This window comes from Scyliorhinus torazame, chromosome 4 (assembly GCF_047496885.1).
Source record: "Scyliorhinus torazame isolate Kashiwa2021f chromosome 4, sScyTor2.1, whole genome shotgun sequence".
Taxonomy (NCBI): Eukaryota; Metazoa; Chordata; class Chondrichthyes; order Carcharhiniformes; family Scyliorhinidae; genus Scyliorhinus; species Scyliorhinus torazame.
In genome coordinates this window covers 100,779,962-100,805,886 of record NC_092710.1, presented here as the reverse complement: position 1 = coordinate 100,805,886, position 25,925 = coordinate 100,779,962, and the positions used below count along the sequence as shown (strand labels likewise).

Genomic DNA, 25,925 nt, shown 5'->3' with positions numbered 1-25,925 from the left:
CCTAGTAACTCCAGGCCGGTCAGTTTAATATAATTGATGTGTAACAGTTTTGAAACAATAATCGGAGAGAAAAAACTATCAACAGTTACTTTGGGAGGTTTGAGTCAATAAAGAGCCAGCACCTATTTGTAAAAGACAGATCATGCTCGACTAATCTAATTGAATATTTGATGAGGTAACAGAAAGGATTGATGGATCTGTATGGATCTTAAGAAAGCATTTTATAAAGGACCACCTAAAAGGTTGGTTAATAAAAGTTGGCTCTTGGAATAGGAATGTCAGTGTTAGTTTGGATGTACAAAATTGACTTAAGGACATAAAAGAGCGAGTCATGGTAAATGGTTGTTTTTCAGACTGGTGGATAGTTGTCAGTGGTGTTGGAACCACTGCTTTTTTGATATATATAAATGACTAGGATACTGAAATACAGAGGGCGGGATTTACCAGGGAAATTCCAGTCCCACTCCGGCACACGGGTTTCCCAGCGGTGAGGGGTGGTGTCAACGGGAGGGGTGGCGTCAACGGGAAATCTGTGGCAAATGGAATTTAATACGGAGAAATCTGAGGTGATGTATTTTGTCAGAAAGGATAGGCAGAGGCAATATAGATTGAATGACACGGTTCTAAAGAGTGCACAGGAACAGAGGGACTTGGATTTCACGTACATCGATCTTTGGGACATATTGAGCCCGTGATTAGCAAAACCGATGGGATGTTGGGCTTCATAAATAGAGGTATTGAGTACAAAGGCAGCAAAGTTAAGCTGAACCTTTATAAAGCATTATTTAGACCACAACTAAAGCATTTTGTCCAGTTCTGGTCACCTCATTATCAAAAAGATATGAAAATCCTGTAGAGATTTACCAGTATCTGAGGAGATGTGAATAATGCTGGACATTGTGTAGTAATCAGCAATTGTCCCCAGTTTGATCTTAGGATCAAAGGAAGGTCATTGATAAAGCAGCTGAAGATGGTTGGGCCAATATGTCCTGGGACTGATATGATTAATCTCCAACAACCACCTTCCCTTTGTGCCAGGTGTGACTCCAACCAGTGCAGAGTTTTCTCCCTGATTCCCACTGACCGGTTTTTCTCTGGCTCCTTGGTGACACAGTTGGTGCCTTGAAGTCAAGGGCAGTCATTCTCACGTCACCGCTGGAGTTCAGCTCTTTTGTCCATGTTTGGACAAAATGGTCCGGAAGAAACCAAAATGATGAGGTTAATGGTAACTCGGTACTTCTTCATAGCATCTGTCACTGTTTCCGGTTTCCTCCCACATGTCTCGAAAGACTTGCTTGTTCGGTGAATTGGACATTCTGAATTCTCCCTCAGTGTACCCAAACAGGTGCCAGAGTGTGGCGACTAGGGGATTTTCACAGTAACTTCATTGCAGTGTTAATGTAAGCCTACTTGTGACACTAATAAAGATTATTATTATTAATAAACCGTGTTTGGACAGCCAAACAGGCCCTCGCCCCAGGCAGGTGAAAGCATGAGAGCAATTCTGAAGTTGGGGACTGATAGCGTGAATCAGGCAACATCGGAAAAGTGAGCAGCTGGATTTGATGCCACGTATAGGCAGGAGTGCTCCTCTGGGCTTTATAAGGAAGCCTAGCACCCCGAGTTTCCTTCACTTTCCATGATCAGCTGGCCTCTACCATTCCCACCCCACCAACACCACTTACCGGATTGGCAGGGACCTTGCTGTCTGCTGCCAGACACGGATTCCTGGCATATTCTCACCCCGTGATCTGACCTCATTGACCACCAGGTTTCAGCCGGGAGTTGTACCCAGTGCGATGTGCTCTACGAGTTAAAATGGGCTGGGCCTCATGTTGGCAAGCCAGGATGAGTTTAATGCCCTCCCCAAAGGTCCCCCCCCCCCCCCCACCACCCCCCAAGTTAAATTTGGTCTATAAGTGGATTTTTGGGCCGTTGACATGTTTTGTTCTAAGTATTATACAATGGGGAAGATACACTGACAAAACTAAGTGGTTAAAAGGGGGGTCACCTGTTCCATTGGTCAGAGACAAATGTCCATGGTTGGACACCAACTTCTGCACTCATTTATTCTTTCAAATCTGTGGAACTCATCACTCCCACCTCTATCCACACTCCCATAATCGCATGAAAACTCCTACTCTCCTCAATCTTGTCCTGCACCCTTTAAACCTATCACCTAGGGTGCTCAACAAACAGGCAAACAATGGTGGTGAGGAGATATAAGGATTAGAGGAACTTACAGGCATTCCAATCTGCTGCAGAGAGGACTCCGATGCCATTCCCTGAAAAAAAAAAGGCGCAGGTGTTTTTGTCTCTCTATGTCATTCTGATGTACACATATTCAATGGAAGCTCGTTGAGACATAGCTATTAAGTATGTGAAGGAATAAAAACAGAAAATGCTGGAAAAACTCAGCAGGTCTGGCAGCATCTGTGGAGAGAGAAACAGAGTTAACGTTTCGGGCCTGTATGACCTTTCTTCAGAATCTGCTGAGTTTTTACAGCAGTTTCCATTTTTATTTCAGATTTTCACCAGCTGCAGTATTTTGTTTAAGTTTCTGAAGGATTTTGCCAGCATAAGCATTTCCAGTCTCCCTACCTTTCATATAATTGTGTTAATAAGAGTTGATAACACACCGTTGTCACAACATGGTTTAAAGCAGTCATGTATCTGGCCATCAATTTGCTGTTGTGTGACACATGTTACAATTTGTTATATTTTGTACAGATGCATGGTTTGTGCAGTAGGCAGTGAAGAAGCAAATGGTATGTAGGCCTTCATAGCGAAAGGATTGGAGTACAGGAGCAGGGATGTCTTGCTGTAGTTATACAGGCCCATGGTGAGACCACACCTGGAATATTATGTGCAGTTTTGGTGTCCTTATTTGAGGAAGGATGTTCTTGCTCTCGAGAGAGTGCAGCTAAGATTTACTAGACTGATTTCTAGGATGGCGGGACTGATGTACGAGGAGAGATTGAGTCAGTAGGATTATAATCGCTGGAGTTTAGAAGAATGAGGGGGTCTCATAGAAACCTATAAAATTCTATCAGGACAAGGTGGGTAGCTGCAGGAAGGCTGTTCCCGATGGAGGGTGTTTCCAGAACCAAGGGTCACAGTCTGAGGATACGGGGTAAAGCATTTAGGACTGAGATGAGGAGAAATGTCTTCACCCAGAGTGCGGTGAGACTATGACTATGACACAGAAAGCAGTTGAGGCCAAAACATTGTGGGCTGGATTCTCCGTCGGCGGGATCCTCCGTTTCGCCGGCAGTGCACCCACACCCGCGGATTCCCGACGGTGTGGGGACGCCCACAATGGGGAACCCCATTGGCTGGCTGCCGGGACGGGGAATCCTGCTGCCAGCGGGGTCGCTCCGCACCAGAAAAGAGGTGCGGTGGGAAGGAGGATCCCGCCCTGTATGTTTTCAAGAAGGAGATAGCACTTGGTGCTAAATGGATCAAAGGATATGGGAGAAGCAGGAACAGGTTACTGAGTTGGATGATCATCCACGATTGTATTGAATGGGCGAGCAGGCTCGAAGGGCTGAAAGGCCTCCTCCTGCTCCTATTTTCTATGTTTCTATGTGTACTGAACTGGATACAGCTTCTCATCAGCAATAACATGTATCGACAAATTTCTTTAAAATGGACTTACTTGTAGATTATCTAAATTAGGGCATTAAGTGAATAAAACTTTTACATATTTTCAATTTTATTTACAAATTGTGGCACATTATTCACAAGCCAAGTCACAGCAAAACACAAATGGGACCATTCTTCTTGATCACTCCCTCGAAGTACCAGATATGACCAAAAGGCTTGGTAGCGGAATTCTATGGACTAAATTCAGGATGACTTAATTCTTTTCTTGAACTTTTGTTTTGCAAAGGTAGTGATATTGGCTCCAAGAGACAATCAATACAAGCATAGGCCCTGAAACGTTGATCTCCTGTGGTTGGATGAATCAGCTCTTTAGCACTCAATGTTTTGATGATCTGTTGAAAATAAAGCTCATCAATGAGAAAGAACTCATTTCAAATTCAATTAAATCCCAGAGTGCTTCTCTGAAGTTAACAATAAGGCTGATGATTATGCGCAAAGCAGTATTTATTACCCCTGCAGTCTGGAGTCAGATGTAGCCCACACTGGTGTCAAAATCCTTGCCTCGAATGATATGATTGAACAAGTTGGAAGGTGGACTGGAATTCCATGTGAGGGAAGAAAGTTTCCCTCCCTCGAGGATATCCGCACAGCCACACAAGACAAGATCCCACTGCGGTCGATCTTCCCTGAACGTCCATTGTGTTTATTATTTGAATGGACTCGCCAATTAGTCCCATTACCCTGTTCCCTTCTATCCTGGCAAATTGTAGTCCTGTCAGTGAGTGGTGTGGAGAGGCATCGTGGCTGAATTTGACCCCCCTCCTCAACCATTGCCCACACACACACACACAATATGCAATAGCGAGGAGCAGCGGCCTGAGCTGATTTTATGTTCCTCAGTCTTCCAGAGGGCAACTGCAGCACCCCAGCTGAGCATGGCGTAAACTCAGCACAGGCTAAGGGTCGTACCTTGGAACTTTCTGAGCAGTGAAGTTTGTTTTCAAACTAGCAGTACACTTAGCAGCCAGGCCAACTGAGAGCCTGCCACTTTTCTTTCTGAAAGGGGTTTTATGTTAGCTCTCTTCCCCAGGAGAAAGGAGGTGAGGGGGGGGGGGGGGGGGGGGGGGTGAAGAGAGAGAGAGAGAATCTTTATTTTTTTGTGTCATGTGCAAGCGGTAGGATAATCCATTTTGGCAGGAATTGTACCATCGTATCATTGATATAAAATTGGTCATGGATATATGGCCTGTTGACACTTTGAGCAGCATAACATTATTATTACATTGTGAGCAGCAATGCTTCTCAGGGAGGTTTATTAAAGATTCCTTTCATTTATAATGTAAACAGTGTGAAAAGATAACTCACAATTCCTGGCAGGCCTGGGGGTCCTGTCAATCCAGTATCACCCTGAAAAACAAAAGTGATTTGTGAAAAATGTTATTCTTTCACATTCTATGCTAAACTGGTGGGCAGGGGAAGAATGATGGATAACAGCTTCAGCATGCTCAACATGACAGCTGTTATCTTGTTCTGAATCAACAATGCAGCTGCTTCTGTCCAGAGACTCAACTTCATGCTCAAAGGCACCCTACGATGAAAGGAAAGCTGAAATAAGAGACAGCCCTTCTAACAAGGCAAGGTAAAGCTCACACCGTTATAGACTATCTGCGTCCCCAAGGGAAGGAACACCGGGGAGGAAACTTCCAACTATCCTTTTGTTCTATCCGTGCTTGGACCAACATATATTGTCCATACCCAACTGCCTTTGGGCGGTAGTGAGCCAACTTCTTTGACCGTTGCAGTCCATGTGATCTAGGTGCACGAACAGTGCTAATTTCCTGCAGCAGTTTGATAGAACTTGCTAGGCCATTTCAGAGGGCAGTGAAGTGTCAAACATGTTGTTGTGGGTCTGGAGTCAGATGTAGGCCAGATTAGGTAAAGATGGCAGAATTCCTTACCTGAAGGGAATTCGTGAACCTGGTGGGTTTTTCTGACAATTTGCTTGTTTCATGAGCCAGAATTTTAATAATAATAATCAGCTTTATTGTCACAAGTAGACTTACGTTAACACGGCAATGAAGTTACTGTGAAAAGCCGCTAGTTGCCACACTCCGGCGCCTGTTCGGGTACACTGAGGGAGAATTCAGAATGTCCAATTGACCTAACAGCATGTCTTTCGGAACTTGTGGGAAGAAACCGGAGCACCCGGAGGAAACCCACGCAGACACAGGGGAAGAACGTGCAGACAGTGACCCAAGCCGGGAATCGAATTTGGGACATTGGTGCTGTGAAACAACCGTGCTAACCACTGTGCTACCGTGCCACCCATTTCCCGCCACTGTGTGTCTCCCCCTGGTGGTTGCGACAGGCCATTTGAATTGCCGTTTACTTTAGCGGGACCACAATATCCCACTGGGCAGGAGGGGGCCATAGAATCCTGGCCGCCATCACAATTAATAAGACTAATATTTTATCCCAGGTTTATTAATTAATGTAAATTTGAATTCCCCCCACTGCTTCAGTGAGGTTTAGAATGTCTGTGGCCGGAATGTTCGCCTGAGCCTCTGCATTAGGGGCCCAGTATGAAACCCGCTATGCTACTGTGCAACAATTAACAGCTATGACATTTGGCCCCACACACACGCACACCTCAATGCTGCACCAATTTGCAGCCTTGGATAGGAACTATCAGGCTGCGAATGCAAGTAAAGGCTAAAGGAAGAAAGTAAACAGATAATCAAACACTCTGGCGGTGATTTCTTCCATTCCAACAGCTCCGCAACGCTGAATGATGCTCACCTGACCTCCTTGGATTTCTTGTTAAAGTTTGAAAGCCGCAGAAAACTCTGCAAAGGTTTATCACCTTGAAGGCTTTATTTGCCAACGCAAATCCTGGGGCTACCAGGCTCACTAGGTTTGTTGTTTATATATGAAAAATAATCAAGCAATGCATTATTCTTTTCCCTCGATTTCTCTTTCTTTTCTTGGATTTCTTCTATCTGCTTCCTGTCACCAGCCACCGTTTCAGTAACTAGTGCATCCGGACCATCTGGATGAAATGTGAACAACTTGGAACATCAGTGAGAGTTGGAGATTGCCATTGGCTCTCCTGAGTGAGTGACCTCCGCCTCCTTCAGCAGCCCCCGCCCCCAACCAAGATTTTGGAAACATTTCCCCATTGACCTTACCTTTGTCCCTTTATCTCCTTTTTCACCACTGGGGCCTTCTTGTCCAGCCACACCCTAAAAAGCACAACACAGGAGAAGTGAATGAGCCCTTTCTCAAATGCTTCACAAAGATTCACTTTGAAAGGCAGCTGAAGACCACCGGCCAATTCAAAACGCTTACAGGGTCTCCCTTGGTTCCTTTCACCCCGTTCTGCCCAGCGTCACCTGGATCTCCTTGGTAACCCTGTAAAACATGGCTAGCGTTAGAATTTGGTCCAAAGGACATTGGTCGCTAATCTTTACCATTGAAATATCCTCAGTCATTTGTTCATTGCTTCAGTGGTGTCTAGTCCATCAGAGTTTCTGTAAGGATCTTCATTCATTGACGTGATTAAAACCGGACCGGATTCTCACTGCATAACTCAACCTCATAATCTTGAAGGCCAGAAAAGATCCTCTCCACATGCACCCTGCCACGACCCCTCAGAATCTTACATGTTTCAATCAAGTAAGGAGACTAAAGCTATACAGAGTACTCTGGGTGTGGTCTCACCAATAACCTGAACAGCTGTAGCAAGACTCTCTTAGTTTTATACTCCATCCTCCTTGCAATAAAGGCCAATGTTCCATTTATTTTTATTTTTTTTAAAGAAAATATTTTATTGAGGCATTTATAATTAACACTTTTCAATAATAACATCCAAAAGAACCCACAGCGAAAATAACCATCATCCCCCCTCCAAACACAAACCCCAGCCAACCCTGATCAATAAAGAGATCCCAAATCTCTCGATCCCTGCCCGCTGTCATCTCCAAAACCCCCCGTCCAGCCCCCCCGAAGCGAACTGATGGTTATCGCACATCGGTGCCCACACCGAAGTCCCCTCCAAACCCCTGTGCTGCCACCACTGTCCCCACACCTTCAGGGCTACCACTACTACCGGGCTTGTGGAGTACCGAGCCGGCGAGAACGCCAGAGGTGCCATTAACAATGCCCTCAAACTCATGCCCTTACAGGATGCCGCCTCCACCTGCTCCATTTATCTTTCTAATTATTTGCTGTACCCGCATGCTAATATTTTGTGATTCATATCTAAGGACACCCAGATCCCTCTGAACTCCAGCATTCGGCAGTCCCTCTTCATTTAATTCATATTCTACTTTTCCTGTCAAAGTGGACAACCTCACATTATACTCCACCCGGCAAAGATATTTTTCCACTCAGTTAATATGTCTCTCCTCTTACGGGCTCTTTGTATCCTTCTCACAGCTTGCTTTCCTAATTAGCTTTGTATCATAAGTAAATTTGGCTACCGTACATAGAATCCCTACAGTACAGAAGGAGACCATTCAGCCAATCGAGTCTGCACCCTCCCCCCCACGAAAGAACACTCTATCCAGGCCCACTCACCCAGCCTATCGCCGTAATCCCATGCATTGATCATGACCAATCCTCCTAACTTGCACATCTATGGACTGTGGGAGGAAACCGGAGCACCCGCAGGAATCCCACGCAGACACTGGGAGAACATGCAAACTCCCCAGTCACCCAAGGCCGGAATTGAACCTGGTTCCCTGGTGCTGTGAGGCAGCAGTGCTACCCACTGTGCCATGGTGCCATCCAAGTTTTATTTAGCAAAATAAACCATTGTGGATGCACACTGTTCTGTCTTCAAACCTTTGTAATTGCCTTTATTTAGGTCACTGGCTTTAGACCCACAATCCCACAAAGATGGTGGGGGGGGGGGGGGGGGGCAGTGGAGGTGGTCAGAGGTGATGGCAGAAATCACTTGAAAGCCAATTCATCCTGTGGTATTCTGATATTCTAAACATTGAAATTGCGCTCAGGAATGGAGTCATGCTTCTTGCTAAGTTCCTGATATGTAAAGCCCTTGGAGAAAATCCTGAGAAACATTTTCCCTGAGCTGCAGGGTTCCTTTAAATGTTTTCCTGTGCAGTTCTCGCCCACATGCAGTCTGATTGACAGGTTAGAAACCTGTTGGGTGGAGAGACCAATTGATCAGGCCAAAGCAGAGGAGATTCTTGCGATAGAGGCCTGATTACAGTGCGTTCCATTACTGATCACAGGAAAGCAGATGGTGGTCTTGATGGGGATGGGGGATGTGATCCAATGCTGGAGGGAGCAGTCAAGGTGTGATGGTCAGTGGGTGTTTAATGAGTGACTTTTGGGACTTGGTTTAACCACTCCTTTTCTTCTTGAGCCACAAGCAGTGCTGGAAAGACACTTACCTGATGGCCCTTATCACCTCCTTTCAGCTGCAGCGCCCCGAGGCCAGGGAAATCCGGCCAGTGCGAGTTAAAGATCATTATTAAATTGAGGACAGGAAGCCTCATTATTTTAGTCAAACGGACAACCCACTTCCCACACGGGCAGCATGGTAGCATAGTGGTTAGCACAATTGCTTCACAGCTCCAGGGTCCCAGGTTCGATTCCGGCTTGGGCCACTGTCTGTGCGGAGTCTGCACATCCTCCCCGTGTGTGCGTGGGTTTCCTCCGGGTGCTCCGGTTTCCTCCCACAGTCCAAAGATGTGCAGGTTAGGTGGATTGGTCATGATAAATTGCCCTTAGTGTCCAGAATTGCCCTTAGTGTTGGGTGGGGTTACTGGGTTATGGGGATAGGGTGGAGGTGTTGACCTTGGGTAGGGTGCTCTTTCCAAGAGCCGGTGCAGACTCGATGGGCCGAATGGCCTCCTTCTGCACTGTAAATTCTATGATAAAAAATTCTATGACAAGTAAATTGCCCTTAGCCTCCCTCCGCTAAAACCAAACATGGATGCGTTTGAGGCACGTTGGTTTCCTGTTTCACGTTTGTTGAATTTCAACCTTTGGCCTCATATAGCCCACCCAATTTTGGGAGTTTGGATTCAGCCAAAAAAGTTTGCCTCCTTCTGCCACCGCCCCACTCTCCCCCCCCCCCCCCCCCCCCTCACTCCCCCACTCCCCCCCCCCACCACCACCACCTGCACTTCTTGTAGTGCGATCTTGGCATGTTGTACAAATTCACTGCTTTTTCATCTCTGTAAACAAAAAGCCTCGCCTGCAAATCTCTTTTGTTCTCACCCATTAAACATCCCCTTCACAAAACACACAGAAAATGTGAAGAGAATCCAGCAGCTGTCAAACACAAGCTTTCATGGAGAGTGGCACTCCAGACGAAGTGATTTAGTGAGTAACTACCAGGAGGTGGCAGCAAATCACTGCTGCAGAGTGGAGGCTTTGCAATAAAACCTGACTCAGATCGGGGGAGGGGGGGGGAAGAGAGAGAGACACACACATCAGAATGTTTATTGAAGCAAATCGCTCAAATGCAGGCTATTACTGAACAGATCAGGTGTGACAAAGATGCACAGACTATGAATTAACAGTGGTCACACTGGGCACTGCAAACTGCTGTCTGCTTATATATGCAATTTTGGCACAAGAACCAAGGTGAGGCTACTGAGATTAGCACAGTTAGCAACAACTTGTATTTATATAACGCGTTTAAACATAATAAAACATCTCAAGATGCTTGGCAGGAGCTTTATTAAACAAAATATGACACAGCCCCATATAAGGAGATATTAAGTCAGATGACCAAAAGTTTGGCCAAAGAGGTTGTGAGAGTTTCTTAAAGGAGGAAAGGAAGTCAGAGAGACCAAGTGGTTTGGAGGGGGAGGTGGGGGCAAGGCAGCTGGAAGGCACAGTCACCAAAGGTGGAGTAATCAACATCGGGCATGCTCAAGTGATCGGAAATAGAGGAGTGCAGATGTCTCAGTGGTTGTAGGGCTGAAGGAGATTGCCAAGGTAGGCAGCAGCGAGGCAATGGAGGGATGTGAAAACTAGGAACAGAATGTTAAAATCAAGGTATTGTTTATAATAATAATAATGATGTTTATTATTCTCACAAGTTAGGCTTACATTAACATTGCAATGAAGTTACTGTGAAAAGCTCCTAGTCACCACACTCCCGGCGCCTGTTCAGAGAATTCAGAATGTCCAAATTACCTAACAGCACGTCTTTCGGGACTTGTGGTGGGAAAACGGAGCACCCGGAGGAAACCCGCACAGACACAGGGAGAATATGCAGACTCCGCATAGACACTGACTGTGGTAGTCACCACTGTTGTATTGTATATACTGCATACGAGGGTATTACGGTAAGACCCCTGTACTACAGGTACGGGGGTAAATCCCTGCCTGATGGCTCCGCCCAGTAGGCGGAGTATAAATGTCTGGGCTCTCTGAGCTGCAGCCATTTCGGCAGCAGCTGCGGGAGGCTCCACATCTCTGTGTAACAAAGCCTCGATTACTCTCGTCTCGTCGTAATTGATAGTGCATCAGTGACCTAAGCCAGGAATCGAACCTGGGACCTGGAGCTGTGAAGCAGCACTGCTAACCTGTCAGTCACGTAAACACCGGGGGTTGGAGAGGGGGGGGGGTGCACAGCGTTTGTTGTGAGTTGGAACAAGGGCAGCAGAACTTTGGGCGACATCCTGTTCACAGAGGGTAGAATGTGGGAGAGCTGGTGTGTCAGAATTGCCAGGTTTGGAATTAACAAAGGCACTGGTGGGTCAAAGAGCTGCTGTAGGGCAGATTCAGGTGATGTTCGAGAGGTGGATCTTAACAGTGGCATGAATATTTGCTTGAAAGTTCATCTTGTGACACTGAGGTAACACACGGTTTGTGTGGGCCTCAGATGGTTGCCAGGGAGAGGAATGGGCAAGCAAGAGAAATTAGTTTGTGACAGAGACCAGTAATCGCAAGGAGAATAGGGACAACAGCTTCAGTCTTCCCAATATTTTACAATTAGCATGACAAACAGGAAAAACTAGGAGGAGGGAACGCCTTGAGCCCATGGGCCCTGCTTCATCCAGAGATCAGGGATTCTCTTCCTTGTTTTAGAATCCCTCCATGGCCATACTCCTCTCTATCTCTATAATCTCATCCTGTTCCACAGCTAAATTGTTTCTTTGATTCTCGCCTCATGGGAATCTACTGGACCCGTCATTACCAGCAACCTTCTAGACCCAATGCTCTTGAATATCGATCTAAACCTTCTCCATCTCTCCCTCCTTCCTTAAGATGCATTTTAAAACCTATCACTCTAACCAAGGCTTTGGTCATCTGCACAAGAATCCCCTTACATATTGCGAAGTCACAGTTTGATAATGTTCTGTCATGGGATGTCTTGCCACATGGGAGGTGCTATACAGATGCAAGCTGCTGTTGTTATGTGTTTATCAAATATATTGGAAGGGATTTTCTGCCTCCCCCCCCCCCCCCCAGCTGCCACCCCCCTACCCCCACACCCAGTCCCACAGTGTGTTTTGCGGCAGCAGCGGTGGCCTGCCATTTGCTGACTGTGGGATCTTCCGGTCCCGCCGCTATCAATGGGGATCCCCGTTTTCGTGCACCCTCTGGCGCCGGGGTACCCGCAGTGGGGGGGGGGGGGGGAGGGGGGGGCGGGGGTTCGCTATCGGTGGGACCGGAAATAGCTGGAAAATCCCATACACTGATTTACCGAAAGGAGATGACTAGCCATGGATAGATTTACAAGAAGATATGGGATTTTTTGTGGACTCCTAGTTGAGTTGTGTGTGTCTTGTGACCACCATAGCTCAGACCAGTAGTCGCAGTAATAATTTTTGGATCCCAACACCTTGTGTTAGCACGCGTTCAGTACCTGTCACTTATTTTGCTATGGGTCTGTAGCAAAAGCTGCCAATGATGTTCCAGGTCAAAAACGCTGCAAATGACCAATAACCGGATGAAGGGAAAATCGGATAGCAAATTTTGAAAGCAATGTCAGTTGTGTCAAGTTCTGGCAATCTTTGTATTCTTTAACCCTGTCAGCCTCGAGGATGACACCATTCAGGCCACACTCAGCATCTCCCTCAAACGCACCAGCAAGAAAATTGTACAAACCTCCAACAGGGGATGTAATAATGGCCAAATGACTCTCAGCTGTGGTTCAGCGGGAAATACTTTGCCTCTGAATCATAAGGAGCGGGATTCGCCGATGGCGGGATTCTCCGTTGCACATCCATGGGTTTCCAGGCAGCATGGGGTGGCCACAATGGAAAATTCCATTGGCAGGTGGGGGGGGGAATGGAGAATCCCACTGCCGGCGAGGGCATGCCGCCCAGGAAAACGCGGCTGGACGACCAGAGAATCCTGCCCAAGGTTCCAGGTTTAAGTCCCGCTCCAGGGCCCCGAGCACAAAAATCAAGGCTGACATTCCAGTGCAGTATGAAGGGAATGTGAACTGTTGGAGGTGTTGTCTTTCAGATAAGATGTTAAATCCAGGTCTTAGCTGGATGTAAAAGATTCTGTGGCACCAAAATCGAGCCCTCGTGTGTTGGCCAATATTTCTCAGCGACACATAAACGGACAATCTGGTCTTTACCACATTGCTGTTTGAGAGATTTTGTGATGTGCAAAATTGGCCGTCGCATTTCCTGCAACAGTGACTACACTGCAAAAATATTTCATTATCTGCTGGCAATGTAACGTGTTACATAAATGCAAGTCTCTTGTTCTTTCATAGGATCGATTTGTCCCTTTGACTGCGTTGGAGCTTTGCATCACTCCCCTAGCAATGCAACTGAGAACAGCTGACAATCAAAAAAGGAAATAATCTCTACTACATCATCTTGCTCTCAGAAGAAGAATGATTTGCATTCATTTTGAATATGGAAGTAAAGTCACAAACAGCAATGTGATGATAATGACCAGATAAACACTTTCAGCGATGGCTCAGGGGTAAATATTTGCCAGGGCACTGGATGATCTCCCTGCTCTTCTTCAAAATAGTGCCATAGGATCCTGACAATCTTGAAAGAGGGCTGATGGGGCCTCAGTTCAACATCTCTCTGAATGTCAACTAGAATTTCAAGCTGAAGTCCCTGGAGTGGATCGTGGACGCACAACAGCCTGACTATGAGGCAAGGCTACTACAAATTGTGCTATGGTGGACTATGACGTTTTCAGGATATTTCCTCAGGAGATTAAATGGGTGCAGGCATGTCCGTCACTGAGAAGACTGTATGTACGGACAGCCTTCGTTATGCTTTGAGAACCGTTTCTTCTCCCAGAACTGAAGCTCCAACAATCTACATATGGGTCAGTCACCTTATTCCCCGAATGACTGGGCCAGAATAGCAACATATTTGAACTTTGAAAACAATTGCCCTCACCTTTTCTCCTGGTCCTGATTCCCATTTTTCACCCGCATCGCCCTGAATATCGGAATATCTAACAATAAACAAGCGTTTGCTGCAGTGGAGGCATTTCATTCTCCTGACTAAAATCTCAGCCTGGTTTGAGGTTTGCAAAATGTAAACATTGACCTGAGAAGCACTGTGGAGGACAGGAATACCCATTTTAAAAAAACATCTGGGAGTGGCATCTATTATACTGACCTTTCTTAGAGAGTAAGTTTCAAAGTATTTTCCAAATTTGTACCAATCCTATATTTGGATGATTACAATGATAGGGCCCAGAAGGTCATTTGAATCTAGATTGTCCCTCTTAATGGGGAGGCAGTGGCGTAGTGGTATTGTCGCTGGACTAATAATCCCGAGACCCAGGGTAATGCTCTGGGGACCCGGTTCTAATCCCACCAGGGCAGATGGTGACATTTTGAATTGAATAAAAATCTGGAATTAAAAGTCTAATGACGACCATAAAACTAGTCCTGGTACACTAATGTCCAGTAGGGAAGGAAATCTGTCTTCCTTACCTGGTCTACATGACTCCAGACCCACAGCAATGTGGTTGATTCTTAAGGGATGGGAAATAAATGCTGACCCATGAACGAATAAAAAAACCGAATAAAAGAAAAAAGAGCTATCCAATTAGTCCCAATGAACCTGTGCCCTTGTCTGTTCCCTTCAATACCCTTTGGAAAATTATCCTTGAATCTGTTTTCACCACCCATTCAGCAATACAGTCCAGGCCATAACAATTCAGTGGGTCAAAACAACACAGCCTCCCCCATTTCCCTCCCTGGTCTTTAGCCAATTATTGTAAATCTGTGTCCTCTGGTTCCCAGCCCTCATTCCAGTTTCTCCTTAATAACTTGCATCAAAATTCCTCATAATTTGAACACCTCTATTAACCATCTCTGCTCTAAGGAGGACTATCTCAGTTTCTAAAGTAATTCCACGAAACTGAATTCCCATTAATAAGCAAATATCTACATTTTGGCCCAATTTGCCTGGTTTGATTCGCTGTTCTGTTCTTGTGCTGATCTAGTAAAATGGTGTCTCAGATTCTTCTCATTGGGGAGTAACAGTGGTCAGACAGGACACCCATCTGTGGCCCATTTCCCTAGGACTAAGATCATTGTTTATATACCGGAAGACTTCCGATGGAAACCTGCCATGAGGAGTGATCTCAGCTACGAAACACCAGCACCCATCAGCACCAGAGGAATCTGCAAGCCACGATCAAGCACATCAACATAAGCTATCAATCTGGCCCTTCAGATCATTCTACCTTTTCGCCAGGTCTCCCTGGAAACCCGTCTTTTGCCGGCACTCCAGGATCCCCCTGTGAAAGAAACAACAGTGACAGGTGAAGAACATGAAAACCTTGCCGACGTTCATGCAACCTTGTTGTGGTTGCCACTGAGGGGAACCGTCTAGGTAATCAGAATCATCTTCAGGAAGAGCAAAATATTCTCAACTGCTATTGCTGCAAGGATTCTCCCGACCTCCTGTTGTAACTTTGACAGGAGATTGGCAGAGACACCTCGGAGAAATAGCCCATTGCCAAACTTTTTCAGGGAATCTGCTGACGATTTGGTGGACACCAGGAGAAGTCCTGCTGAGATTCGATGTCTCATTGCTTTCTTGATATACCATCTATTTCTTTTGCACAGACTGCTCAGTTGAAATAGGCTAATGGGCCAAAACGTACCAGCAATGTTGTTCCACCATTTCCCCGAAGAATACAGCAGTTTGCACTCACCCGCTTTGCACATTTGGATTTGACTTATTGTCATGCGCACTGAGGTGCAGTAAAAAGTATTTTTTGTGTACAGTCCAGACAGATCGTTCCATACATGAAAAACATAGGACATACATAAATACACAATGTAAATACATAGACACAGGCATCGGGTGAAGCAGAGGGAGTGCAGTACTACTCAGTAGAGAAGGTGTGTGAAGAGATCAGTTCAGTCCATAAGAGGGTCATTCAGGAGTCTGGTAACGGTGGGGAAAAAGCTGTTTTTGAACTTGTTAGTGTGAGTTCTCAGACCTTTGTATCTCCTGCCCGATGGAAGAGAGAGAAAAAATTCTGAGAAAACGCACTTTATAAAGAAAACGGTGCATCTGTGCTGTTAAAAGGAATGACATTTGCTGCAAAACGCTAGGGCTAGTTCTTAACAGCCTCCGAACCCCTTTTAATGATTTATCTTCCCTGAAATACCACTCTCACCACCGCCTCCTCGAGGGCATTAGTGATGAGCAACAAATTCTGGCCTAGCCAGCGAGGCCCACATCCCGTAAAAAATGAATTTAAGAAAACGAATACTGCCAGCACAGCATCAGAAAACGAGAGAGCATGGAGCAACACAATCTGCACAGTGACTGAGATTTGAGCGCATATTCTGGACCCACACTTTCGTTCAATACTGAATGAGCACTGTGCTCACAAGGTGCTGTCTTTCAGATGAGTCATTACAGAGACAGCCTATCTACCCATGTGGATGTATGTAAAAGAAGCCCACAACGCTATTCAAAGAAGCTCAAGTTAGTTTCCTGGTGTTTTAACCAATAATTGTCCTTAGGCCCACACCATTGAAACAGGTCTTCTTGTTCTTTATCTTAGAAATAATGTATTGCTATTCTTTCATGAGATGCAAGCACGCCAGCACTTTTGTCCAATCCTAATTGCCCTCGAGAAGGTGGTGGTGAGCTGCCTTCCTGAACCGCTGCAGTCCATGTGGTGTAGGTACACCCACTGTGCTGTTAGGAATACAGTGCCAAGATTTTGACCCAGCGACAGTGATAGGTTTTCAAGTCATAATGGTGTGTGGCTAGGAAGGGAATTTCCAGGTGTTGGACTGTTGGACCCTTGCATCTGTTGTCCTTCTAGATGGGGGTGGCCATGGGTTTGGAAGGCACTATTGAAGGTGCCTTGGTGAGTTCCTGCAGTGTATCTTGTAGATGGTACACATGGCTGCCACTATGTGTTGGTGGTGGAGTGAATATTGTGCACAAATTGGCTGCCTGCATTACAGAAGTGAATACATCCAGAAGTACTTCATTGGCTGCAAAGTGTTTTGGGACTTAAGTGGTGTGATATTACCTCAATGCAAATCATTTCTTTACCTTTCTTTCAAGGCAATTCCGACATGTTGGTCTTGGTCAAAATGAAGGAACTGTTTACTCCCTGGGTTATGTGCATTTAGGTTTTATGTTTCTGAATTACTGACTCAACTCATTGAGAGGAAGTGTTTCCTATTCCTACATGGCCAGGATTTTGTGGAGGTACAAACCTTTTTCTTCTGCCACTCATAATCAATGACCAACTCATGTATGTCTTACAGAAAGACCTTTGCTCACAGAGATCACGGACAGTGGTTAATTCCAAGAAACCTATGACATACTAATTCAGTAGCTTCTATTGATAGTGCTGCTCCTCTCGTTGGTCCTAGCAACATGTTCTCCTACATCAAGCAACACGAGAGAAATCGTTTCTCGGCTATGCCTCATCCATGCCTTTGTTAGCTCCAGGCCTGTCTATTCCGAGACTGTCAAGGCTGGCCACCCAACTCATGCCTTATATAAACCTGAGTTCATCCAAAACCATGTTCTCCGTGTTCCAACTCGCACTTGGCTCATTCAAGCTAACTTCAATGCGATTCAGTAAAAATAAGCCTGGGGTCAAAATAATACATGCAGCCTGACAACCTCTGAGGAAATGTATGTGGTGTAATTACTGTACAAGGTATGTATGAGAGAACAGAGTGGGAAAGCTAATTAGATAGATGCCATGTCAAATGGTTTCTCAGCAACATGTCCAATCCCCAGAGGCACTGAGTTAAAGGAAAGTCTGTAATGTTATCCATATTCTTACATCATACCTCACACTGTGCTCGTTGCCCAAGAGAACTATCCTTCTGCAGTACAGGATCAGTAAATAATAGCTGATACACATCCCATTTTTGAATTCAGTAAGGACATGACACTGTACAATAATTATATTATTTGCTGGTACATTGCAGGAAAAAGAGATAATAATATCGAAGCATCTCGTCTTGCACTAATTAGGATTGCTCAAAAGAATTTTGAGCAACCGTAATGGTTTGAATTTGAACAAAGCTAGGCAGTTAACTGCTCCATGCTGCATTCTCCATGGCAACTGCTCCATCAGAGTCCACTGGCCAACCAGTCAGCACTCTCTTCTCATGCAGTATAAATTGTTGTTCCCCCATTACGGTTGGAAGATTTTTGCAAGCTATTCTGGTGAGTGCAAGGTAAAACGTTTCGATAATGTGTCTCTTTGTTCAGCCATGATATTATTGACCTTGAATATTTTGCTGAAAAGCAAGACATGTTGCCGAAGCTTTTCATCATTCACTCATCAGGACAAGTGCAAGAATATCAAATTTCAAACCATCACAACGATTTATACTACAGGAGAAAAGGGATGCTGATTGGTCACCAAGTTGGCTCTGATTGGCAGAGGTGCTGCCACGGAGAAATCAATGGGGAACTATAGGCTCCTCAAACTCTAGAATAGAAGTGACACACATTCACAGGCAGCAATTCATTCCATAAACAATAGGAATATGTTTAAAACTTGCATCCCTTTTTGAATTACCTGAGATGTTGGGGAGCTTAAGGGTTAAGAGCTCAATGAATGATTGGCACAATTTCAGATTGCCGGAAGAAAGCTGTGCTCCTTCTACTGAACCAGTAGGCCTGGACTATAGGCCTGAATATGACATTCATCCTGGACCCGGTGCATAAATATCTCAAGCCGTCAAGACTGTGTTCTCTGCGTTTCTTGCGAAGCCAGCTTAAAATGAGGATTGCTTTCCTCCGTCATTCTAACTATCATAAGGCAGCAAGGCTTTTTCAGAGAGTAAAGTTAAAAATTACCTTTAACCCAGGTTTACCAGGATTACCATCTTTTCCAGGTGGACCCTGCGTAAAGAGATCAGATAGGAATTAATGACACAACATTAAAATCATGTGTGAGTTGTGTATACGGAGGATTGTCAACTCAGAAACAATCAATAAAAGGATAATTTACAGCCCACCTTTACTGCATATCCACTCCTACATTGACTGGAGGACAGACAACGTTGTCAGGGTAGCAAAGTGCTGCAGCCATCATGTTCCGAGTGAATGGCCATTTGGAACATTATCTATAGTCTACAGCAACCACACATCTCCAAATACAAAGCACATTCAGATATATTGTAGCAATTATATGCTTTGAGTTAAGGGATATATCTAACTCTCTCTCTCCCTCTCACTTCCCCTTTACACTCACATTTTTACGGTGAGGTTTTTAACCACATAAGAATTATGCAGTTGGATACTCCAGTTCCCCCAACCGTGTATTTCTCACCGGAACACCGTTCACTGGCAATTGGATTTCCCATTGAAGCCACCCCATGCAGCCAGGAAACCCGCAGGCGGGTGTGCTCTTCCAGCGGTAAAAGCAAATTGCAATGGCTGGAGAATTCCGGCCAGGATTAGGAGTAGACCATTTGGTCCGTGGAGCCTGCTGCACCTTTTTATATGATCATGACTTATCCCCAGCCTCAATTCTCTGAACCCTTGACAACTCTCCAAAGCTTTATGGTGCAGGTGTACGGTGCAGCTTTATGGAGCAGCGTTATGGAGCAGGTTTATGGTGCAGGTGTACGGTGCAGCTTTATGGAGCAGCTTTATGGCGCAGCTTTTTGGTGCAGGTGTGCGGTGCAGGTTTATGGTGCAGGTTTATGATGCAGGTGTATGGTGCATCTTTATGGTGCAGGAGTATGGTGCAGGTGTATGGTGCAGGTTTGTGGTGCAGGTTTGTGGTGCAGGTGTACGGTGCAGCTTTATGGAGCAGCTTTATGGAGCAGCTTTTTGGTGCAGGTGTGCGGTGCAGGTTTATGGTGCAGGTTTATGATGCAGGTGTATGGTGCAACTTTATGGTGCATGTGTATGGTGCAGCTTTATGGTGCAGGTTTATGATGCAGGTTTATGGTGCAGGTTTGTGGTGCATCTTTATGGTGCAGGTTTATGGTGCAGGTTTATGGTGCAGGTTTGTGGTGCATCTTTATGGTGCAGGTTTATGGTGCAGGTTTGTGGTGCATCTTTATGGTGCAGGTTTATGGTGCAGGTTTGTGGTGCATCTTTATGGTGCAGGTTTACGATGCAGGTTTGTGGTGCAGATGTATGGTGCATCTTTATGGTGCAGGTTTATGGTGCAGGTTTGTGGTGCATCTTTATGGTGCAGGTTTATGGTGCAGGTTTGTGGTGCATCTTTATGGAGCAGCTTTATGGTGCAGGTTTATGATGCAGGTGTATGGTGCATCTTTATGGTGCATGTGTATGGTGCAGCTTTATGGTGCAGGTTTATGATGCAGGTTTATGGTGCAGGTTTGTGGTGCATCTTTATGGTGCAGGTTTGTGGTGCATCTTTATGGTGCAGCTGTATGGTGCAGGTTTATGATGCAGGTTGTGGTGCATGTGTATGATGCAGGTGTATGATGTAGGTTGCCGTGCAGGTTTATGATGCAGGTTTGTGGTGCAGGTGTTTGGTGCAAGTGTTTGGTGCAGGTTTGTGGTGGAGCTTTATGGCGGAGCTTTATGGTGCAGGTTTGTGGTGCAGGGCAGCTTTATGGTGCAGGTTTATGATTCAGGTATGTGGGGATGAAGAAATTGGTTTCAATTTAATTTGGCTTTTGGAGCATCGAGTTAGATTAGGGGCTTGCTCTGTCCGGACTGCGCATTGGCTTTGTAACTTCGAGAAAGAAACAATATATTCTTAAAAAAAATAATGCAATGAAAACTATCATATGTGGGATGAGTTGGATATGTTACACATCAGGAGAAATCTCCACTCTCCCACTCTGCCCTCCAGGAAACAGTATTCAGCCCTGTTTCATGATTAAAATCTCCATTGTTCCTATTTTTTTTAATGGGATGTAGGTGTCACTTGCAAGGCCAGCATTTACTGCTCATGCCCTTGTCTAATTGACCTTGAACTGGCTTGCTGTGTGTCTGGAGTCACATGTAGGCCAGACCACGTGAGGACGGCAGATTTCTCTCCCTCAAGGACATTAGTGAACCAGCTGGGCTTTTACAACAATCAATGATAGTTGCCATGGTCACCATTACTGAGACTAGCTTTATATTCCAGACTTAGTCATTGAATTTGAATTCAGCTACTGTGGTGGAATTTGAATCCGTGTCCTCAGAACATTATCTTGGGCCTTTGAATTCTAGTCCAGTGACATTACCACTACGCCACCATGTGTTCTCTCAAGTAAAGAGATTTAGGAGCAAGTCAGAAGAAGGACTCCTTCTGGTACCTCGGAAGGATTGATTACAAATCTGAATTTTGAATGAAGAATATTGAGAATCAACAAACTATGATAATGAGTAAGATGAGTACAAGTGTCTACCCCTTTCATGATTGCAGCATTCAGGGTTTCAGTGGCAAGAGACAAGGCAGCGGGAGTGGGTGGCATGGTGGCACAGTGGTTAGCACTGCTGCCTCCCAGCGCCAGGGACCTTGGTTCAATTTCGGCCTTGGGTTACTGTCTGTGTGGAGTCTGCACGTTCTCCCCGTGTCTGCGTGGGTTTCCTCCGGGTGCTCCGGTTTCCTCCCACAATCCAAAGATGTGCAGGTTAGGTGGATTGGATTGGCCATGATAAATTTGCCTGTTGGTGTCCAAGGATGTGGAAGTTGGGTGGGGTTATGGAGATGGGCTGGTGGAGTGGGCCTGGGTGGGTGCAGACTCGATTGGCTGAATGGCCTCCTTCCGCACTGCCGAGATTCTATGATTCTATGACTGTTCTGATACCCACTTGTAAGCTGCTAACATCAAATTTCTTCATCATACCTTTCTACAGTACCTTGACTTTTGTCAACCAGAGAGGGTGAAAACTCATCTGACTGCTCTTGGCTCTGGAGGCGTCAAGTCAAAAGTAACTGTGTTGACACCACGCCGAATTGCAATCATTCTCATCCAATCTGGCTTGACAATGAAATCAATTCACTTGGGTTCTGGTTGATCCTAGCACACAGGCGTTTGCTATGAACCAAGCTTAGAAGTTGTGTGAGGGCTACTGGCTGGTGCATGTGTCTGCCTTGTTCAAAGAAGTGCACTTGATGCCTCAAATACCTCTGACATACATATTGCTTAATTAATTAAATACACTGTGACAGGAAAATACAAACCTGAGGCCCTGGTATCCCAGTCTTCCCATTAAGACCTGTCTCACCAGGTAAACCCTAGAGAAAGACACAGATTGGAGATGATTAATAGCACGTCATTTAATCTCGTCATCGTGAATCTTCATCAAACAGTCTAACATTTCTTAAGCATAACTCGAGCAAAGAAGGTTAGTGGAGATGGATTGGAGGTGCTTGTTTGAGTAAATAAGGAGAAATTGCTTCCAGCAGGGTCGATGACCAAAGATTTAAGACAATTGGCAAAAAAGCCAGGGCAGAGATAGGAGAATTTTTTTTGTTCATATGTTACAATTTGGAATGCACTGACCAAAAGCGTGGAAGCAGATTCAATATTCACTTTCATACGGGAATTAGGTAAGTATTGCTGTAAGGAGATAGCTGGGGAAGGTTCCCATCTTGTATTGATCTGAATGCAAGAATACCAAATTTCAAAGGAAACAACGATTTATACTTCATGAGAAGAGTATGTTGACTGGTTGGCAGTGGATTCTGATTGGTAAGAGGCATTACCATGGAGAATGCACTAGAGAACAGTTAACTGCCAAGCTTCAGTTCAAATTCAGGCCAGGCAGTTATGTCTGATTAGCGGAGGCAATACTCAAGCTCTGTACTACCAAGTAACTAATTATATAAGTACTTGAGGGGGACAGAGCTACTGGGAAAGGGCAGTGTAGTGGAACCTGAGCTTTTTCTCAGAGTCGGCCCAGGCCAAAGGCCAAACACTCACTTTCCATTTTATAAAATTCTATGATTACATGAAAATAAGTTGCATAAACATTCCCGTCCTGAGATTCCATGGGGCTTCCCTGGATTCTCCTGTCATAGCTTTTGCAGGAGATGAGCTGAACCCTGGAGGAATGGCCAGAAACTATTGTTTCTTTGGGATGAGGTGTAGCTAATCTTCCACTAAACGTGTGTTGGGAGATTGAGACAACTCATGAGAAAGCCCAGAACTCATAAAACCATATTCATAACACTATAAATATCATTTTTAACAACAGTGAAGTCTTCTGAGAAGAGTGACCATGATTATGGGACATAAGGCTCTAAGTTCTGAAGAGGCAACTGAAATTGCTTTAATCAGAAGAACGTAGATCGAGTTGAGACATGGTTCAGGTCTCTGGTAAGATTTGAACTCACATTCTCTGTATTATGAGTCCAATTTTCTAATAGAGAAATAAAAATGCCATTGTCTTTGGAGGTCTGGACCCTTCTCTCACCATTAACAACCTGTGGGTGTGGAGTGGGGTTACATTGATCTGGAACTCATGACTAAGAGCATGGCAAGAGAAATTTCACTATTCAAAGAAGAAAGCTCACCTTTACCAAGGGCAAGAATAGAAGAAGAATAAATCCCAGTTTTGTTCGTGTTGCCCATACACCGAGAACAGGTAAAAACAAAGATGAAACATAAAGGCAAACTTTGAGAAAAGTCCTACTCTGTCAAGGCCCAGGGCCTCCGCGAGGTTGCTCTCTGTCCTGGTTGTTGAGTTTTTGCTAGCTACTCGCTATTACACTTTGCATCCAGTCTAACCCTCCTTTACTTAGGATGTACATTCGACCAACCAGTTTATGCCAGTGTTTATGCTTCACTCAAACCTGCTCCCATCTTATTGCATCTAACGCTACCATCATAACCCTCTATTGCCTTTCCCTTCATATCCTTATCTAGTTTCCCTTAAGCATATCTATTCATTTCAACTTCCTTACTGTAGTGAACTCCACATTCTCACCACACTTGGGTAAAGACATTTCTTCTGCATTTCATATTAGATTTCTTCATAACTCCTTCAGTGATGCTCATCTTCCATTAAGTGCATATGCCTCTTCCCACAGCTGCATTCTGAGGATACTGTAGGTGGTCACATGGCTGCTGGGATGACGTAGGTACAAAAGGAATCGTGTGTCAGGAGTGCGGGAGTTCTTCGCAGAGCATGAGCAGGCACACATCATATAAGAGTGTCTTGGTATTATCAATAAACCTTTATTGTTGTAAGCCCTTGGTCACCACTCTTTCCAACCCAGTACTCTGTACATGGTGTCAGAAGTTGGCAGACTGCACACAGACTTTGCAGCATCAAAAATATCACAGACGACTGGAAAAAATTAGCAAAAGAGAAGAGTACCTACTGCGCTGATGGCCCATCAGACAAACACTCTTAAATTTAGCGGACCCCTGAGGCGTGTGTGTGAAATTTGTGTCATCTGTTTTGCAAACGGAGGAAAAGGAGGACCCCAGGATATTGCTAAAAACTTTTTAGCACATACAGATGCCAGTAAAGAACATGATCTTGAATGGACACGTTCAATACTACCAACCAAAAACTTGATGAATCAATTAATTCTTACACAGCGACTTTAAAAATCCGAGCAAAAGAAATGTGCCTTCTCACAAACAAATTTTGAGAGATCGCATTGTGTGTGGGATCCAAAGTGATGTTATCTGCAAGCAGCTTCTTTGCAAGAAAGATTTAACCCTGTAATCTGCCATGAGAATCGGTACGCTGAATGAGCAGTCAGATAGAAGCAGCAAGGAGTTAAGGAGACAAACAGAAGTTTTTGCAGCACAGTGCATGTCCTATCCCAACTGCGGCGACCATCACTCACAGAACTGAGCTGCATGTTTGGCATTTGGTAAACACTGTAACAAATGGAACCATTTTGTGAAATGCTGCAGAGCCAAACTACAGCAGCCTGCCTATGCCACAGGCCACAATGCAGCTCGTCACTCATCCAGCGTTCGGAGTACAATCAGGGTCAATCATTTGGAGCTCAGTCAGAGCAACCAAGGCGCTGAGCCTCCAACAACCCTCTACTGCGAGAGTGTCGGCACCATCACGGAGAAGGGGGAGAGTTTCACCACCGTCTGCAGCAATGCAAAACTATAAGTAAAGATCAACACTGGAGCAAAGTGCAACATACTGCCCAGGCAATTGTTGTGGGAAATTAACCCATATGTTGCACCAGATCCCAACACTCAGGTGGACCTCGTAGCGTGTGGCAGAAAGTGTGTTAACACTCTTTTTGTGCTGTAAAACTCTTATGATTTCATGACTCTCGATTCATGGAAGGCAATTTCTATTTTCATATCATTGACCAAAATGTAACGCCGTTGCTGGGTCTTCGGGATAGCAACACACTGGGGCGAATCCACCTTGGTCCAGATGTACACACACTGCAGTATCAGGCCCCAAAATGATGAATAGAAAGACTTGTCAAGAGAATTGACAAAATACCTGCCCGTTTCCTATTAGAGAAGGAAAGCACTGTTTTCTGGGCATTGCAGTCACATCTTGAAATTGTTCTCTCAGGATTCGTCAGATTCTCATGCTATCAGATACTCAATCTGCTTAAACATTATCATTTTACTTTAAAAGGGCTTTTTTTAAAAAGCGAAGAAGATGATACAGTATGGTTTGAAGCTTCCAATCCAAGATGCAATTATTTTCAGGCTGAGTTTGCCCTCCACCACCATTGATGCTGGCAGCTGCCTGGGACATCATTGGCAATGTAACCAGATGTGCAGGGGATGCGCCCCTTGCAGTTGTGGTGACACAAAACACAGTCCAAAATCAAAATTTCCCTGTATTCTTTCTCTGTGGGTGTTGACTGTCGGGGTAATTAGTGAGAGTTCATTTTCCTGAGGAATATTGGGAAGGAATGATTCAGAGCTTTTCATTATGTACTTTCGAACTTTGTTTCAAAGACTTGAA

General features: G+C 45.0%; 1 protein-coding gene across 1 annotated transcript in view; it reads right to left on the bottom strand.

Moving 5' to 3' along the window:
• The window catches only part of LOC140411419 (uncharacterized), a 373,458-nt gene that overhangs the window by 39,976 nt on the left and 307,557 nt on the right, over positions 1 to 25,925 (bottom strand). Inside the window, exons 17-23 of the mRNA XM_072500526.1 lie at positions 22,198 to 22,251; positions 18,894 to 18,938; positions 15,277 to 15,330; positions 6,955 to 7,017; positions 6,795 to 6,848; positions 4,972 to 5,013; positions 2,244 to 2,285 (exon numbers count right to left, since the gene is read on the bottom strand). Of these exons, the coding sequence (XP_072356627.1) occupies positions 2,244 to 2,285; positions 4,972 to 5,013; positions 6,795 to 6,848; positions 6,955 to 7,017; positions 15,277 to 15,330; positions 18,894 to 18,938; positions 22,198 to 22,251 (354 nt within the window). The remainder of the gene's footprint in view (positions 1 to 2,243; positions 2,286 to 4,971; positions 5,014 to 6,794; positions 6,849 to 6,954; positions 7,018 to 15,276; positions 15,331 to 18,893; positions 18,939 to 22,197; positions 22,252 to 25,925) is intronic.